The sequence below is a fragment of the Leucopleurus acutus genome, assembly GCF_964270905.1.
Source record: "Leucopleurus acutus genome assembly, chromosome: 10".
Taxonomy (NCBI): Eukaryota; Metazoa; Chordata; class Mammalia; order Artiodactyla; family Delphinidae; genus Leucopleurus; species Leucopleurus acutus.
The window spans coordinates 88,970,521-88,990,343 of record NC_139153.1 but is presented as its reverse complement, the minus strand read 5'-3'; the positions used below and the strand labels follow the sequence as shown (position 1 = coordinate 88,990,343).

Below are 19,823 nucleotides of genomic sequence, written 5' to 3'. Positions count from 1 at the left end.
ACCATTGAGAATGATGTTGGCTGTGGGTTTGTCATATATGGCCTTTATTATGTTGAGGTAAGTTCCCACTATGCCTATTTTCTAGAGAGTTTTTATCATAAATGGGTGTTGAATTTTGTCTAAAGCTTTTTCTGCATCTCTTGAGATTACCATATGGTTTTCCTCCTTCAACTTGTTAATATGGTGTATCACATTGATTGATTTGCGTATATTGAAGAATCCTGGCATTCCTGGGATAAACCCCATTTGATCATGTTGTATGATCCTTTTAATATGTTGTTGGATTTGGTTTGCTAGTATTTTGTAGAGGAGTTTTAGATCTATGTTCATCAGTGATATTGGCCTGTAGTTTTCTTTGTTTGTGACATCTCTTTCTGGTTCTGGTATCAGGGTGATTGTGGCCTCATAGAATGAGTTTGGAAATGTTCCTCCCTCTGCTATATTTTGGAAGAGTTTGAGAAGGATAGGTGTTAGCTCTTCTCTAAATATTTGATAGAATTTGCCTGTGAAGTTGCCTGTGAAGCCCTCTGGTCCTCGGCTTTTGTTTGTTGGAAGATTTTTAATCACAGTTTCAATTTCAGTGCTTGTGACTGGTCTGTTTATATTTCTGTTTCTTCCTGGTTCAGTCTTGGAAGGTTGTGCTTTTCTAAGAATTTGTCCATTTCTTCCATTTTGTCCATTTTATTGGCATATAGTTGCTTGTAGTAATCTCTCATGATCCTTTGTATTTATGCAGTGTCAGTTGTTACTTCTCCGTTTTCATTTCTAATTCTATTGATTTGAGTCTTCTCCCTTTTTTTCTTGATGAGTCTGGCTAATGCTTTATCAATTTTATCTTCTCTAAGCATCAGCTTTTAGTTTTATTGATCTTTGTTATTGTTTCCTTCATTTCTTCTTCATTTATTTCAGACCTGATCTTTATGATTTCTTTCCTTCTGCTAACTTTGGGGTTTTTGGTTCTTCTTTCTCTAATTGCTTTAGGTTAGGTTGTTTATTTGAGATGTTTCTTGTTCTTGAGGTAGGATTGTATTGCTATGAACTTCCCTCTTAGAACTGCTTTTGCTGCATCCCGTAGGTTTCGGGCTGTCATGTTTTCATTGTCATTTGTTTCTAGGTATTTTTTGATTTCCTCTTCAATTTTTTCCGTGACCACTTGGTTATTTAGTAGCGTATAGTTTAGCCTCCATATGTTTTGTTTTTTACAGTTTTTTTTCTGTAATTGATATCTAGTCTCATATAGTATTGTGGTTGGAAAAGATACTTGATATGATTTCAATTTTCTTAAATTTACCGAGGCTTGATTTGTGACCCAAGATATGATATATCCTGGAGACTGTTCTATGAGCACTTGAGAAGAAAGTTTATTCTCTTGTTTTTGGATGGAATGTCCTATAAATATCAATTAATTACATTTTGTTTAATGTGTCATTTAAAGCCTGTGTTTCCTTATTTATTTTGATTTTGGTTGATCTGTCCATTGTTGAAAATGGGGTGTTAAAGTCCCTTACTATGATTGTGTTACTGTAGATTTCACCTTTTATGGTTGTTAGCATTTGCCTTATGTATTAAGGTTCTCCTATGTTGGGTGCATAAATATTTACAATTGTTACATCTTATTCTTGGTTTGATACCTTGATCATTATATAGTGTCCTCCTTTGTCTCGTGTAATAGTGTTTATTTTAAAGTCTGTTTTGTCTGATATGAGAATTGCTACTCCAGCTTTATTTTGGTTTCCATTTGCATGGAATATCTTTTTCCATCCCCTCACTTTTGATCTGTGTGTGTCCCTTGGTTTGAAGTGGGTCTCTTGTAGACAGCGTATATACAGGTCTTGTTTTTTTATCCATTCAGCCAGTCTCTCTCTTTTGGTTGGAGCATTTAATCCATTTACATTTAAGGTAATTATCAATATGTATGTTCCTATTACCATTTTCTTAATTGTTTGGGGTTTGTTATTGTAGGTGTTTTCCTTCTCTTGTGTTTCCTGCCTAGAGAAGTTCCTTAAGCATTTGTTGTAAAGCTGGTTTGGTGGTGCTGAATTTTCTTAGCTTTTGCTGTCTGTAAAGGTTTTAATTTCTCCCTCGAATCTGAATGAGATCCTTGCTGGGTAGAGTAATACTGGTTGTAGGTTTTTCCCTTTCATCACTTTAAATATGTCCTGCCAGTCCCTTCTGGCTTGCAGAGTTTCTGCTGAAAGATCAGCTGTTAACATTATGGGGATTCCCTTGTGTGTTATTTGTTGCTTTTCCCTTGCTGCTTTTAATATTTTTTCTTTGTATTTAATTTTTGATAGTTTGATTAATATGTGTCTTGGCGTGTTTCTCCTTGGATTTATCCCGTATGGGACTCTCTGCGCTTCCTGGACTTGATTGATTGTTTCCTTTCCCATATTAGGGAAGTTTTCAACTATAATCTCTTCATATATTTTCTCAGTCCCTTTCTTTTTCTCTTCTTCTGGGATCCCTATAATTAGAATGTTTGTGCATTTAATGTTGTCCCAGAGGTCTCTGAGACTGTCTTCAATTCTTTTTTTTGTATTCTGCTCTGCAGTAGTTATTTCCATTATTTTATCTTCCAGGTCACTTATCCATTCTTCTGCCTCAGTTACTCTGCTACTGCTTCCTTCTATATAATTTTTAATTTCATTTATTGTGTTGTTCATCATTGTTTGTTTGCTCTGTAGTTCTTCTAGGTCCTTGTTAAACGTTTCTTGTATTTTCTCCATTCTGTTTCCAAGATTTTGGATCATCTTTACTATCATTACTCTGAATTCTTTTTCAGGTAGACTGCCTATTTCCTCTTCATTTGTTTGGTCTGTTGGGTTTTTCCGTTGCTCCTTCATCTGTTGTGTGTTCCTCTGTCTTCTCATTTTGCTTAACTTACTGTGTTTGGGGTCTCCTTTTCACAGGCTGCAAGTTCGTAGTTCCCGTTGTTTTTGGTGTCTGTCCCCAGTGTCTAAGGTTGGTTCAGTGGGTTGTGTAGGCTTCCTGGTGGAGGGGACTAGTGCCTGTGTTCTGGTGGATGAGGCTGGTGGGCAGCCTGTTCTGGTGGGCAGGTCCACGTCTGGTGGTGTGTTTTGGGGTGTCTGTGGCCTTATTATGATTTTAGGCAGCCTATCTGCTAATGGGTGGGGTTGTGTTCCTGTCTTGCTCTTTGTTTGGCACGTGGTGTCCAGCACTGTAGCCTGCTGGTTGTTGAGTTTAGCTGGATCTTAGCATTGAGTTGGAGATCTCTGGGAGAGCTCTTGCTGATTGATATTACATGTGGCCGGGGGGTCTCTGCAATGTCCTGAACTCGGCTCTCTCACCTCAGAGGCTCAGGCCTGACCAAGACTATGTCCGCCACACAACTTTTGGCAAGTCTGACGTCTTCTGCCAGCGTTCAGTAGGTCTTCTGTAGTTATTCCAATGTAGATGTATTTTTGATGTATTTGTGGGGAGGAAGCTGATCTCCACGTCTTAACGTCTCTACCATCTTGAAGGTCCTCTCTCTTCACACTCTTCAGTTTTGAAATGTTCCATACTCACAGATCAATCAAGGGGAATCTTAAGGGCAGATTTAGGGAAATCTTCCATTACTCCTGTTGCTAGAGGATCCACATTTCATCTGGAAAGGACATAAATCTGGCAATGTCACTTCACACCGAGCCTATCCACCTGTTTTTCCTTTGTGCTTAGTTTGTTTCATTTTCTCATAGCGGGCCCTGTGCAGAGGCCTTGCCCCTGGCCCTTCAGAGCAGAGATGCTTGTGAAACGGCTGAGCCGACACCTGAGCTTGGTATGTGTGCTGAAGCTCCTCACAGATCACTCAACTAACATGGTGCAGGCCGTGTGCAGAGACACTGTGTATGCCTGGAATTCACTTTTGAGGAAGACCTTTAGGACCGGAAAACGTTAATCATAAAAATATTCTGTTCTTGTAAATATTTAAGTTCTATTTGTTCTTCATTCTGTAGTTGAGTTCAGTGGCCAAAATAACACAAAATCTTTTGGCTTTTTAAATTTTCTTTACCCTTTAAACTATTCTGTAGCTCTTTTAAGTTTGTCATGGAATCTAGATAAATTTCTGTCCATCAACATGATCAGCTCATATTAGTCTTTTCTGAGAACAGGTACTGCATTACAGGTATGTATCCTTTCCTCTTCCTACTTCCTTTTATATATGTGTACTATTTGGACTGCTGGGAGTTGAGCCTCTTGTGCTTTCTTTTAATAATAAGGTAACATCTCTCCCCACATCCTACTGAAATACCAGAGAGTCCTTTCACAGACGCAGCCGTCTGTATTCTCTCTAGGAGTGTTTAAAAAACCCGTATATGGAGTAGAACACACTGGTATTAAGAGGATAAACTTAATCTGTTGCATTGAGGCGTATTGCAGATTTTGGAGCCTGGGGAGTCAGATACCTTGTTTTCAGAAAGTGTGTCATCATTTTATGGTGTTTAATTTGCTTTTAGCTTTCCATTGTTTCCAAATTCTTATGGAAGTATGGAAATAAACAATTTTTATGTGATTATGACCTTCAAAAAGAAATAAACAGGTTGTTTTTATTTAGCAGCAACATTATCAATTTATGCCAACAACAGTTTTTCTGAGTATGACTGTAATCACAGATGTCAGGATGCTCTGGAAATACTGTCTCTTTGTTAACTCTTATTATTCAAGCACTAAAAAAAATCATTTTAAATTTAATTGATTTATGGGTAATTGGTCCATCTGAACCTACGTGTAAGCGGAAAGTCTTACTTCTAAGTAAAAGATAGTTTTTATTCACTTGCCATGCTATCCAGTGATCACTATAGGGTAATAAGGAACTTTGAGTAAGATTGCTTAGAAGTTAAGATACTATGCAACAAACATTGCAACATTCAAGCTACATTTTCATATTTTCCAAAGAAAATTCATTTTGATATTTCCTTATTGCCTAATGCAGAACGTTGTACACTGCTGTGTATACTCCATGTGTGTGTGTGTATGCGTGTGCATACATGTATGTTTATATATACCTTTGTGGGGCCAAGGAAGAGGTGCTTGTCAAATGTTAGCTAAATTAAACTTAATTAGTCATTTTTACTAAACGCAATCTTATTAAATTGATTCATGGAACCAAAGTTTATTGAGTGCTTCCTATGTGCTAAGCACTATAATAGGTCCTAGGCATATGTGTATTAGGAAGATTTTTGCATCTCTGCCCAGAAGATGCTTGCATCCTATCAGGCGACACAATTAAACCAATAATTATAACACATCGTATTACAGAATTTTGTACAAGATACTTGGAAGCACAGGAGAGGAGCATCTGAATTAGTCTGGTTGGTCAGGAAAGTTTCCTGGAAGAGGTATTCATTATGCCAGAAGAGTGAAAGGCATTTTAGGCAGAGGGAACAGCAAATGACAAAGCATAGAGTTCTGACTATGGTGTCGTCCAGTGTTAGGTTTGCCTGCAGTAGTGGTTGTGTTGTGAGAATGTAAGGGAGAATGTTTTTGATCTTAGAAGCTATATGCTAACATATTTAGAGGTAAAGTGCCCTAATGTCTGCAACTAATTCTCAGATGGTTCAGGAAAAAAAGCAAACAAACTTGTATTTGTGGATGTGGAGAGAGTGCTCACAAATGTGACAAAATATTACTCCTGGGTTTAGGTGAAAGAGGTACAGGGATTCGTTGTACTACTCTTGAAACTTTTCTTGAAATTTAGCACTGTTCAAATAAAAAGGGGGGGGCTTCCCTGGGGGCACAGTGGTTACGAATCCGCCTACTAATGCAGGGGACACAGGTTCAAGCCCTGGTCCGGAAAGATCCCACATACTGTGGAGCAACTAAGCCCGTGCGCACAACTACTGAGCCTGTGCTCTGGAGCCCACGGGCCACAACTGCTGAAGCCCACGTGCCACAGCTACTGAAGCCCATGCACCTAGAGCCTGTGCTCCTCAACAAGAGAAATCACCACAATGAGAAGCCTGCACAGCGCAACGAAGAGTAGCCCCTGCTCACCGCAACTAGAGAAAGCCCGCGTGCAGCAACGAAGACCCAGTGCAGCCAAAAATAAATAAATTAATTAAAAAAATAAAAAATATTAAGAGGAAAAGAAAACCCTTCAGGTCACTAATAAACTTTTTTCAAAAGTTTAAAAAAGTAGTATAAACATGATATAATTGAAGATTACCTAATTAATAACTGTCTTCTATGGTGGCCTATTAATTGGGTATTTATCAGTGATAGATCATTATTCTATAAAAGATAGCCTTGACTGGATCTGCTGTGATGCTATCTTTAATAAAATTGTTATTTAAGTCCTTTTTTATCTAAATGGGAAACATAAGACCATTGAGTATCTAATAACAGGATCAGAAGGGACCAAAGGAGTTATATTGTCTAATTCACTATTAAGTGAATAAGCTAAATAGGTAGAAGGCTGCCTGTGTATATTATTACTTAGAAACATTGCCATTGAAGAAATTTCCATGACCTTTCAAATGCTTAAACAGAGGGTCATATTCATTTGTGAATTATCTAAGATTATTTTTTGAGAAGAAAGAGCCCATAAAAATCTAGTTAATATACACTGTGACCCTTAAAAGAGAGAATGGGGAATTAAGAGCAGAGAATGTAATGCATATTAAATAAACATTACAGATAATGTATAATTCATATTCCTTATTGACTATAGAAGAAAATGGATAATGAAGGCTGGGATGGATGGTGGTGAAAGACTAGGGGATGGAATTGTGGGAGGAGGGAAAGGCAAGGCTAGTAGTGGAGAGCACAAGATAGAGGAAGAGAGAGAACACATCTTCTGAGGAAGAAAGATATAGCAGACTTCGAGGTGGTTTTTTTTTTTTAATTGAAGTATAGATGGTTTACAGTGTTACGTTAGTTTCTGGTATATAGCAAAGTAATTCGGTTATACATATATATGTGTGAGAGTGTATTCTTTTTTCATATTCTTTTCCATTATGGTTTATTATGGGATATTGAATATAGTTCCCTGTGCTATACAGTAAGACCTGGTTGTTTATCTATTTTATATATAGTAGTTTGATTCTGCTAATCCCAAACTCCTATTTTATCCCTCCCCACTGCCTTTCCCCTTTGGTAACCATAAGTTTGTTCTCTCTGTCTGTGAGTCTGTTTTCTGTTTTGTAAATAAGTTAATTTGTGTCATATTTTAGATTTCACATATAAGTGATATCATATGGTATTTGTCTTTCTCTGTCTGACTTACTTCACTTAGTATGATAATCTCTGGGTCCATCCATGCTGCTGCAAATGGCATTGTTTAGCTCTTTTTTTCATGGCTGAGTAATATTCCATCGTGTATGTGTATGTACCACATCTTATCCATTTATCTGTCAAACATTTAGATTGCTTCCACATCTTGGCTATTGTAAATAGTGCTGCTATGAACATAGGGGTGCATGTATCTTCGAATTATAGTTTTCTCTGGATATACATCCAGGAGTGGGATTGCTGGGACATATGGCAACTCTATTTTTAGTTTTTTGAGAAACCTTCATTCTGTTTTCCATAGTGGCTGTACCAGTTTACATTCCCACCAACAGGGTAGGAGGATTCCCTTTTCTGCACATGAGGTGATTTTTTAAATAATTATGTTTAATTGATGTAGATTTTCTTACCATCTAGTGTTTTTTAACTATTGATCCAATTAATCACTGTTTACAGTTTTATATTATTATAATCTCTATTTTTAGAGACTCTACTCATATGGAATAATTGAAACAATTTATTATGATGGAAATTTTCCCCAGTGATAAAGCAAAGCTACCAGAGAAATATCACTTCTCTGACCAGATAAAATCAATCTTCACCCATATTTTAATTTGTTACAATGAAGCTCATACACAGGAAGAGTTATAGTGAGTCATAATCTTTTGAACTTGAGTTTTGGCGAAGTTTGGTTTTTCAGAAAGGATTTTCTTTGTTGTGAGACTATTTTACTGAGAATATGATCTTTCTTTTATTATTAACCTTTTATGTCTTCTTTATGTTTTCCATCCTCTGTCATCTCACATTACTATGAAGCAGAGATCAGAATGCAGCTGTTGTAGCTGCTCTCTATTCAGGGAAAAGTAGTGTTAGAACTGTAGGCTGATCTGTAATTACTTGGGTAAAATGATAATGGATTCCAGTAACTTAACTTTTTGAAGCGTTTTCCTTTGTAAGATGTATTTCATTTCTTCCTAGTGTTTGCTTTTTTTTAAACCAAAATTAACACAACAAAAGGATGACAGATGATCTTATGAATCTAACGTTCATTAGAAAAGTCAGATACACTGAATAATTTAAGGAACATGAACAGAAGTCAGGTAGATGAACAGTTTTAGGAAAAAGTAAGATTCCTCCTTGGATGTTTAAAAAAAGCCTCATTCCTGCCTCCTGAATTTCTCCCCACCACCTCCTTTTTTTGCATGTATTTATTACAGGCCTGGGAGTTTTTACTGGGCATTCACTTCTCTTATCTCAATTCTTCCTGCCTGCTTCTCTTTTTTATTTTCATGTGTTTGTTTTTCTGACATGTATTAGTCAAAATCCATGTTACAGTGTAGATGGGGGTCTATCTCATTGGGGTTGACATCATACCCACGTCAAGCCAGTTCAGTTCGCCCTTGATCTTGGTTTCTAAGGCTGTGTTCTCCAGTACCCATCCGCCTCCACGTCACCACTGATAGGGATGTATATGAAGTTCCCAGGATGTCTGTCAAGTGTCCCCTCACCGGCGCCTGAGTAATAGCCAGTCTTAGATCTCAGAAGTTTAATGATGAATCTGTATCTGTCATGAGCTGGAAGAGCTGCAGGGCACATAGTAGGTAAGGGCTTAATAAATGTTTGATGGATGAATAAAGAAATGAATGTGCAAAGGAATGTAGCTCATAACTGGAGTCCTTAAGGAATGAAGCTGTTTAGGCAAGCACTTCTGTCCATAAGTATAGCCAATTAAGAGTGCAGCTCAAAGCATGCCTGTGTGTCCCAATATCCATTAGTGATTACAGACGGCAGCCTTCGGTTTCCCTGGTGAATTCATATGCAAGCTGACCTGACAGGCACTGCTTGCACTATGAATAATCACAGGACTTCGGGATTCCACACTGAGCTTCACCTTTACTATGAAACGGCTTTCTGTGGCCTAACTGTGGGAGGGATCAGCTCTCATTAGAATGAACGCTTGAAATATAACCTTACAAACCTGAACTTTCTCACGTTAAGAGCAAAATCATCTTTGACAAATTTTTGGATTGAACTGGCAAGGCACAGTTCTTCTCAAGTCCAAGGATTTCACATTTTGCACATGTTTTCTTATTTCATTGTGTTTTAAACCAGGTTGCTATTATAGAGAGCATTTTAGCAGCCTTGATCTTGGAGACATCAAGACCATTATTCCTGTTGTTGCTGATGTAGTGTTACAGCTGCTTCCTCTTCATGTGATTTAATTTGAAGCTTCAGCCCACCAGGGGGCTGTTGGTCCCCACCTATGCAGCTTGAAGAGCTGGATGCTGTTTTCTGCATGGCTGTTATTCCCATTCCTATTCATAGCGATTTTTCCCCTTCTATATTCATCTAGCAACAGCAAGGCACTGTTCCAGGAACTCGCTCTCTCTACATAAGGCGTAACATGGAACCATTTGGATGGAAAAATTATAAATTAAAATTATTCTGTTCATTTAAAAATATTCATATTGTGTTGCTCAGATGCCAGTAACTGGAAAATCATGGATAATGTCCTGTTTTTATAACCTCTTTCAGAGTGTTTTAAAATCCATTTATGTTGTTACTTAGCCATCTCTTTCCTGGAGTGGATTTTGTGATAAGATTTTTTTAAAAAAGGTTGTATGAGTCCAGTGTCTGATGGCATATGTAATATTAAAATACAGATAATACCACTAATTGCAACCAGTTTTTTTCAATAGAAAAATATTTACTCCATGTACAGAGAATATTTATAAAACTACAGAGCTACAAAGGTAGCCTGTGGACATGCCAGATTATTTACTTTGAGGATAAAACTTTTTATTAAATGATTAAAACTAAGCAAAGGTTTATTAATTTCTGAAACTACATATTTAAATTAAGAAAGCCCATATATATTCATAACATTATTGATTTTCAAATACTAAAAACATCTCTAACTTTTAAAATGGAGCTGTTTTTTGATGTCTCCTGTTCTTTAATTTTGGGAAACTAATTTTATTTCTATCCTTGTATTTTCCATGTTGTCTGGGTGTGGGTGAGGACGTGCTTGTCTCAGAAAGATAGTAAAGTGGGGAAAAGTGAACATGTTTTTATGGAGGTTGGCTAGTTTGTTGATAAAGTAAATATATCTCTTCTTCTAAAGGAAAGAATAGTGACTGGAGATGTTAGCTTCATGTATTGACATATTGTTCCACCTCTGTGGAACATGTTAAAGAGAGTGAAGATCTTTCCTTTTTGCTTCTTTGTTCTATAAGTTTTAAGTTCACATTCACATAGAAGCTGTGTGTTCTATTTGTTGTCTCTCTTGGCTAGGAATATTTAGATGTATTTTTGAAATTATTCTGTTCTGTCAACTAAAGACAATTTAAAATTTTAATTTTAAGACTCTTCCTAGAAACTTCTACTTTTGGTTCAGGCTGTCTTTGTGTGCCTTGTGTGTGTGTTGAGGTTCTTCAGAAGCAACAAATCATGTTAGCATGAACAAATTTCACAGGCCCATTTCACTGTTTATTTTAGCCTTGTGAATCATTTGGCCTTTTAAAACAGGCTAATCCTTTAGTTGACTATGCCTTCAGAAAGATCTGTGTGCCCTGAAAACTTGGGTGGCTCTTGCTAACTCTGCTTTATTTATTTTAAGTAATACTAGGTGATCCAGAAGTATTTCCTTTCAATTTCTGGTAGAATGTTATTGCAGGCCGGCAATATTGGAAGTCAGGATTCTTTATAACAACAACAACATGGAAACATAGATACATTTTTATAAAGTCTGATTGATGGAAAATAGGATGCAACCTGTTCTATTTTTAGTAAACAGCTTTTTCAACACAGATGCTTAGTTGATACAGTAGCCAACTTCTTTGAATGCAGCAATATAATGCACTCTGTTCTTAATTGAATTAAGAAAACAAATTAGCATGGTTACTACAGGAGAAATGGGTACCTCATAATTAATAATTTGTGAGTCAAACTTTAACAACACTTGACATTTTCCTTGGGTCGGTGACAGACTGATTAGTGAGTTCACTGCTGATAGTACCTATTTTGTGGAGTGACTGTTTCAGTTCCGGGGCTTTTGCTATTCAATAAACTAGGTATTGTCTGTGATGGGACTAAAGCTTTAGTCTTGATCAAAGTGCTTTGGAGGAAGCATGGTTGAACTGATTGGCTGTGAATGTTAATCACTCCATAGGACGCACTGATAATTTACAGCATTGTTGTAACTCTCTGGTGTTCATAAAATGAACTTAATGACCCAGTGCCACCATGGGATAAGCTGCTTTTTCTCTGCAATTGAATACCCAGGCTGCCTGCATATCAGTGTTGAGAAATACTGCATTAAAAAGAGTGAGCAGCTGTATGATGAAGGAAACGGCTCTGCAACAGATTTGTTAATTATCTCCTTTGATTCACAGAGGGTGTTTGTGAAATATGGTTGACCAGTGAAGACACAGGGGCTTATGGCAGAGATATTGGCACCAGTCTTCCCGCACTGCTGTGGAAGCTGGTTGAAGTGATTCCGGAGGGAGCAATGCTGAGGCTTGGCATGACAAATCCGCCCTATATTTTAGAGCATCTGGAGGTAAGGAAAAGCACCCCATTTCCATGCTGACACAGAGACGAACCAATCCAGACAACGTGGCAGCCTCAGCACCATCACATGAGTTTCATTTAAAATCACTTCCACATTTTTTTTTTGTGGTCCCACGTTACCAAGAATGAATCGGGAATTTCAAGTCCCTTCTTTGTCAGTCTTCACATCTTGTTTCTGCTTCCTCACCATTAATTAATGTTGCCTAGATTTTCCAGTATTTGCCATCTTGTCCCAGTTCTTTGTTTCTTCCTTACAGCCCTTCAGTTTTCCAATGCATAAGTTTGCCTCAGTTCCTCTGTCTATAACCCTGTGTATTTCAGGACTGCTACCACGTTGCATTGATTTTGCAACCAATTGTGAACATTGCATTATCTGAACTGCTGTTAGCCCTACCAATGAGGATACTGTGCAGTGGAGTTTAAGGATGTTTTAAATTTGATTCTTTTGTCTGGCAATAGTTAGGGGAAAAATGAAATCCAGGAGACGTAGAGCTTTGTAGTCTTCCACTTGATTCTCTTGTGGTCGCTGTGAAAAAAGGAGTTATGATAATGCAAGATCCCTGGTTTTGTTTTTATACCTTCCATGGATGAACAGAGTGCCTACCCTCAAGTAACTTACCATTAAACTAGGAAAATGGACGTGTGTACAAGTAACTGTGGTACTTGATGACAAATGATACAATAAATATGCGCAAAGAATATGGACGAGGGAGCAACCATGTAAATGAAAAAGTACATGCTGGGATCCATGATGATTATTTGAGAAATAAGATTATGCTGTTAGGTCCATAGTTAAGAATAAGAAATCTAATAAGTGCTGTTGGAGAGTCATGTGCAAAGTACAGAAACAACTCACTTATGCTTTTATCAGTTGTACAGAAAAATGACATTTCAGAATTCTAAACGTTAGCAAGTATAGTGGCTGAAATTCGATGTGAATGAATATTCAAAGATTATTTCTGTTGATTTGATTTGAGGCCTATACTTGTTGAGGTTGTTGTTGAAAAGCCACCCTGCTATCAGCAACCTATTTTAGAAATTCTGAAAACAGAGTGGATCGCAATCTGATCGTTAATTATAAATATCTAATGAAGAAATTTCGCGATTTCAGTTTTGTTATTCACATTTTCCCAACCAGATCTTTTTAGTAAAGGTGTGTGATTTATATGTTAACTTTGGTACTTTGGACAGTGTGTGACTATTATGATTTGCTATTTCAAAGTAAGCCACAGGCATGTCAGTTTTTACTTAACCCTTTGACGTGGCACTTGAAAAAGCCAGTGATTCTCTGTAAAAATCAAGTCTGCTAAGAGCTATAGCAGTCTTGCTATGTTTGCAGTAAATGTGAGGTATCCATCATGAAGATCAGGAGATGTGCTGGGTATATGGTGGGTAGGAAGAGCAGTAAGCCCTGCCAACATACAGCTGATAACACCCCAGTTTCTTTGGATTTAAAAAATCTTATCAAATTTCAAGAGAACGTTAGTAGCTAGAGTCAGAGCAGTTCAGGTGGGGCTACAGTCAGAGCAGTTCAGGTGGGGAGTAAACACAAGGGGAAAAAAATCACGTATTGGCTCTGTGATGAGAAACCTAATATCTCTTGGAATAAACTCAACCCTTTAATTAATTGCAAGATTGCAGAAACCCGTGTCGCGTTTATAGCAAACCCTAATGCTCAGCATCTAAAATAGTGCTAGAGTTGTTGATCTCCGAATAGATGCTCCAGAAGAGCTGCTAAAAATCAGCAGAGGACGGTAAATGTAGCTTTACGCTTTACCTGGAAGAACACAGGTGTTTAGTTCATAGATTGTACTTAGAGTGATAGCAAGTTACAATTGTCATAAAATTACCTTTTAAAAATTCTTGCTTTTTTGGGCTTCCCTGGTGGTGCAGTGGTTGAGAGTGTGCCTGACAATGCAGGGGACACGGGTTCGTGCCCCGGTCCGGGAGGATCCGACATGCTGCAGAGTGGCTGGGCCCGTGAGCCATGGCCGCTGAGCCTGCGCGTCCGGAGCCTGTGCTACGCAGCGGGAGAGGCCACAACAGTGAGAGGCCCGCGTATCGCAAAAAAAAAAAAAAAAAAAAAAATTCTTGCTTTAAGATATCTATAATGTTGGCCTTCCCTCCTACATTCTCATTTTCATGAGGCGAGGACCTTGTCACATCTATGTGTTGATCTACCCCACCCACTAATGGCTCAATAAATGAATGAATAAAAGATGAATAAAGGAAGAGCCTTTTTCATAAAATAAATTGTAGAGCCCACTCTACCATCTTGAACTTTGAAGTCGTCTGGCCAGAAGAGGCAGCACAAGATGACAAAGTAAATGAGCTTCAAGGGTGAGAGTTTGTCCCAAAGAAAGCCACCCATTCCCCTCCACTTGATATGCAGGGAGTAGTTCCATCCTGTGGTTCCACAGCAAAGGAGAGAGCAGTCCAGAGGAAACAGAACCAAAGGAGACAAACAGACAAAGACGTGCTAGAACGAGAAAACCCAAGTATCTGGAAGCAAGAGCTTTTCAAGTCTTCCTCTGTCGCTTTGACAAGACCTGCTCACCTTGGTGGTGGTTCCCATCCTTCTCTGAGTGGCAGAGCTGCAAGCTCGCAGTGTCCTACAAACACATCCTTCTGTAACAGAAAAGGTATCTGAGCTCCACAGGCATCACTGGCTTCCAAGTGTGAAAAAGGACATTAGGGAAGAGAGCCAACTCCATGGAGCCTAACCCCGCACGCACAATGCAGCATATTTCCCCATTTTCCTCTCACTAAGCTGAGACTGCTCTGAAGAAATTACTTGACTTACCTAAAGTGCTGAAGAAAATTCATCAATAAGAAAAAAAAAAGAAGCGGGAAAAGCTGAAAACGGGGGGAAAAATAACACCAGTGAATGACAGGTGATGTTTTTTTTTAACTGCCAGGATAGAAGGAAGCCACTCTTGAAAAACTACTCTGATGGTTTAATACACTTACGGTGAGGGTTTCTGGCGAATTGTATTGGTAGGACCCAGCCTTCTTGTGTTTCTGGAAGATGCTTCACGCTACAGACTTTAATTATCGAGCACTTCACGGGGCTGTTTTCCTTCCTCTTGGTTATGTTCACTTCACATTCACCTGACTCTTGAGATTTTTCTCTTAAACTCTTTTACCAGTTTCTTTTTAATTGCACAGTTTAAAGGGGAAATCATTTAAAGGAAAATACCAACGTTTCTATCATTATTTAAACGTATGGTGTGGAAAAATAGGTCTGTTGAAAATACATTTTCTTAAATCTTCCAAGGGACAGAAGATATCACACTTAACGTAGGATGCACGTCTAACTTTTAATTGAGAGTCTAACGTTATGTGTGGCACTTTATGTAGTAGATATTGAATAAATGTGTAATGCATAAAAGGAAAGGAGGGAGAATTCTTAATCCCTAACAGGCAAAGTCAAGTATCTAATTGGAATACCTACAAACCCTATTTTTAACTTGTCACTGCCCTAAAAAACCATATGGGATTCATTTTAAATGATGACATAAGTGTCAAAGATATCTCAAACATATCTATATATATGTATACCATATATATATGGTGGGAAAACACCCTGGAATTGAAGAAACATAATTATAAGCTTATGTAATACTTATTAAATTTGGATATGAGGTAGAAACAATAGATAAAACAGTAGATTAAAAAATGTTTTACCTCATCTTAGGTCTGTAATACCTCTTCATTACCCATAGAATAAAGATAAGCTCTTTATCATGACATACGGGGTCCTTAAGACGCTTCCTCCACTACATCCCTGTTTGCTCTTCCCTTTGCTACCCTTATGAGGCCTCCTGTGTAGCCTATATTTTTTTTAACCATTTTATACTCCTGCTATTTTTACTTTAACTTTTTCCCGTTTCATACTTACCACATGATGACAGTTGTTAGTATTGAGTTAATCAGATACACTAATATTTGCTACTATTGGGTTGGCCAAAATGTCCGTTTGGGCTTTTCCGTTAAAAAAACGGGTTTTTTAATGGAAATACATATGTTGACTAATATATATGTTGACTAATATATTGCCCCTATAGTGGCACATAAGAGAGATTTTCCCTCTATGTTTGCTTTCCTGTTGATGTCGCTAAGATAATAACACTGGCGTATTCCTGTTTAATGAACTCTGACCTTCTAGGTGGAGCGGCTTGTGAATTTGATTACTCTTGAAACTACATTGCTTAGTTTTTCCCTCTGCGTTGTAGGTAGCCCACAGCTAAGGTATTAATTCAGACTGAACATAACACATATGAACCCAGCCAGGTGTGATGTGGCCAGTGACAGTGATGCAATAGCTACTGGCACCTGGGCACCAGAAGACACTGGTAACATTATTCAACACTGCTTAATAATAATCATAATAACATCAGTACAATTTATTGGGCGTTTATTATTTTCTAGAAACCATACTGCTTGCTATACACATATTATCTCTTTTCCTTCTTACAATAAGCTAGCTATATAGATAACATTATCCTTATTTTATTTATTGAGAAGCCAAGTCTTAGAAAGCTTTAATAATTGGCCAAATTACATAACTAATTAGCAGCTGAATGGGTTTCTAATCTTGTCTGACTCTAAAATGCTCTCTGCTATACTGAATCTTCCATAAAGCCAGCTCAGGTATTTCCTAGATTCCTTCCATGCTCTGTCAGACACTGTCCAGCCTATCTCTGTGGGCACTCATCATGGTGCGTCATTACTTATTTACACGTAAATCCAACAAAACTGTTACCATCTGTAGGAAGAGGCTGTATTGTTTGTCTTTGCATTTCAGTGCCTGTGATGACATGCACTTAATAAATATGTATGGAATGATGTGATGGCTCTAAGTTTAGCTGTTCTTTGACTGCATGTCTTATACATACTGAGGTGCCTTCATATCTGGGCTGAGCATCTAGTTTTGGAAGAGTTTGTGGATGGTTGTCATATGTGTTTCTCACTTATGAGTCACACTTTTGTGAAGAATTACTAGGTGGTGGAGGAGAATCCATCTAAGGGATATGCTTTATTATTTGCCCTGCTAAAATACTGTAGTGACAGATAGTATCTGTAGGACCACCTAGAGCAAATGAGCTCATTAAATGATTATTGAATTTGTAGATTATCTAGGCTTTTAGCTTCTTTCTTCTTCTTCCTGCTTCTTAGCTTTCACTGCTTTTTATAGTCTCCATCAGAGAAGTCAGCAGTGGATGGTCAAGGAGGAGAAATTAAAATCGGGCAATTTGTCTTGTTTTTCATTTTATGGGTTGGCTGGTAGGGAAAAGATATTAAAGCTGTTGACCAGAAAGGGATATGGGAATTATCTGTGGATTTTATTTATCTAAGCTATTCCGGTTCTCCTTGTGTTATGAATAATTTAAAATAGCTGTTATCTTCCTTGAAAATGCCTGTGTGTCTTAAAGTCATATCAGAATTTTAGTGCATCACTTACAGCCTGGAACAGAGAGGGCAAGTTGATTAATTTGGAGTGCAAATGCTTGTTATTAAGGACTGTTCCTACATTCAAATTATAAATAAAGCAAATTGGTTATTTTAAAATTTCTATTACTCTGTAAAATATTGCTGAGAATATTGACACTCATATTCACATTGATATGCTACATTTTATTCAGCTTGAATTAAAATGTATAAGTTCTTTAAAGATTTATATTTAGTATATTTCTGTTACTTATATGTGTTACATTGTGTAGGGTTAATCATAGTGGTATTTTAAATGTTCCATCTGTTTTTGGTTGAGAAATCTTTTAGTCACTACAAGTCAGTTTCCTGCTACCCTTGATTTTTGTATATTTACTTCTATTTAAATGACCTTATGTTCCAATCTAATAGTACATTTAGCAAAATTAATTTATCTGGTAAGACAGTAGATATATGTCAAGGACTTTTGCTGCATGGTAATTTATGAACATTAATAGTATGTTTGGCTTGGCAGACTTCTGAAAAATGCCTCATAGTTTCAAAATAATAGCAAACACAATACCTGCTGTGCTTATGTTTCATCAGAGCAATACAGAATTTCCAAATTGAAGTCAACAGTTCACATGTGTCTTTAAACTTTTTTTTTCCTTAAGGGTTATACTTTCCAGAATAATAGAAAAATGTGCAAATAGATTTTGCGCTGTTGTATACAAACTATTTCACCCTTTTGGTGAATAGAAGGACGTGCTCAGTGATTCGTTTTGAGCAATGAAATGGAAAGGGAAAATCCTTTATTTCTGCCGTCCACGCACCATAGCTTTTGCAGCTTGTCAGTGTGGTTTGTGTGACTGTTGGTACCCCGTTTCTTACTGGTTAGAATCATCAGCACTCTACTTCATTCTTAACCTGGCATTTGTGAATAGATTTCAAGAGGTCAGTGAAACCTTTAAAACTGGAGGCCAAAGCTTGTGCCTATCTGAAAATTTAGGGGGAGGAAACCATCCAATATTAAAAGGATTCATATACTTAACAAAAAGCTTAGCAGGCCTAATTATGAGAGCTGAGGGCAGCCCCCCTGGAATGGAATGGGGGTTATGCCCCAGCCCTATGTGCCAAATGACTTGACTCCTTGTGATAAACCATGAAATTTAAATGCTACTCCGCATAAGCATGATTGTGGGCTCTACCCCACATTCCACCTCTGCTCCTCCTTGGAGGGATCCGGATCTGAGCACCAGCAAAGCTTCAGTCTGGCCCTTCTACCAAAACATTTGCACCTCTGCGCCTACTTGTATCTCACCCCTTTCCATCCTGTGATCCTCACTTGTTCCCTCTTCAGGCTTCAGCTCCTAACCCCAGCGCTGCCCAAGAAGCCTCAGCTTTTCTTGAACCCAACAGCTCCTCAGAAAAACTTCCATAGCTTCTTGCTTATGACTACTGAGCTTCAGTTTGTAACGTTCTGTCTGGGTGATTAAGCCTCAGGGTAACATGCAGGCCAGAGGACCCAGAAAAGAAATGAGCTCTTAAATAGATAGACTTGATCTCAACAAATAAGTCTTTGTTGCTGTCCTCACAGCCACAGACTCATCAGTTTCATCAGGAATTTTATTTTATGCTTATCATCTCAGGTATGTTTTCGGGGGGAAATGAACTATTTTGTGCATGAATGTTTCTCATGTTGAAAATATTGGGTTTCTCTGTCTTTTGGGGGAGAACAATGGAAAATGCCTTGTTTTAAGATTCTGTTTATATGGCCAGCAATAATTTATACAGAGACCCACCATGTGGGCCTCCCTGCTGCCCTCAGTTACAATTTCTGAATTACCAGATAGCATGGATGGGAGTCTAGATCCAGCAGAGGAATATAAGTAGTCAAATTGGCTTTGGTTATCATAATACGATTTAATCCACTTTGTGATAAAAACTATCTGAACTTTGCAACCACTGATATCATCATTTTATCTCTTGCTATTGGCCTAAGTTTTTTACCAGTGAAATCCAGAGACATACCGATATTCATTGCCAAAAGAGATGATCATCTCCTGAAACGAAAAGAATGTAGGGACATAGGGATAAAATATGGGTCAAGATGATAAGTAAAAAGGCCTCAGCAAATGCTTTATAAAGAAACTGGTGTCATAGTCAAGCATCTGGAACCATGTCTGTGTCTGTGTGTGTGTGTGTGTGCACATGCGTGTGTGTGTGTATATGTATATATTGGGTTGGCCAAAAGGTTCATTTAGTTTTTTCTGTAAGAAAAAAACTTGGCTCTAGTAGCACTTAGTTTTCTTTAACTTCATCCTAAACAATTTTGTTAGATTGTATGTGACAGCTGTCATATCAGCGTGCATTAAAAAAAGACATGAAAATTGGTGAATTTTTAAAAATTTATTTATATTTTGGCTGCATTGGGTCTTTGTTGCTACCTGCGGGCTTACTCTAGTTGCAGCGAGCGGGGTCTATTCTTCGTTGCAGTGCACAGGCTTCTCATTGTGGTGGCTTCTCTTGTTGCAGAGCATGGTCTCTAGGTGCATGGGCTTCAGTAGTTGTGGCACGCAGGCTCAGTAGTTGTG

General features: G+C 37.9%; 1 protein-coding gene across 2 annotated transcripts in view; it reads left to right on the top strand.

Annotated features, from left to right (window-relative positions):
• The window catches only part of CDKAL1 (CDKAL1 threonylcarbamoyladenosine tRNA methylthiotransferase), a gene marked incomplete at its 3' end in the record, with an annotated part of 657,220 nt that overhangs the window by 375,829 nt on the left and 261,568 nt on the right, over positions 1-19,823 (top strand). For both annotated transcript variants that reach the window (XM_082848483.1, XM_082848484.1), the window contains exon 10: positions 11,622-11,788. In XM_082848483.1, the coding sequence (XP_082704609.1) occupies positions 11,622-11,788 (167 nt within the window). The remainder of the gene's footprint in view (positions 1-11,621; positions 11,789-19,823) is intronic.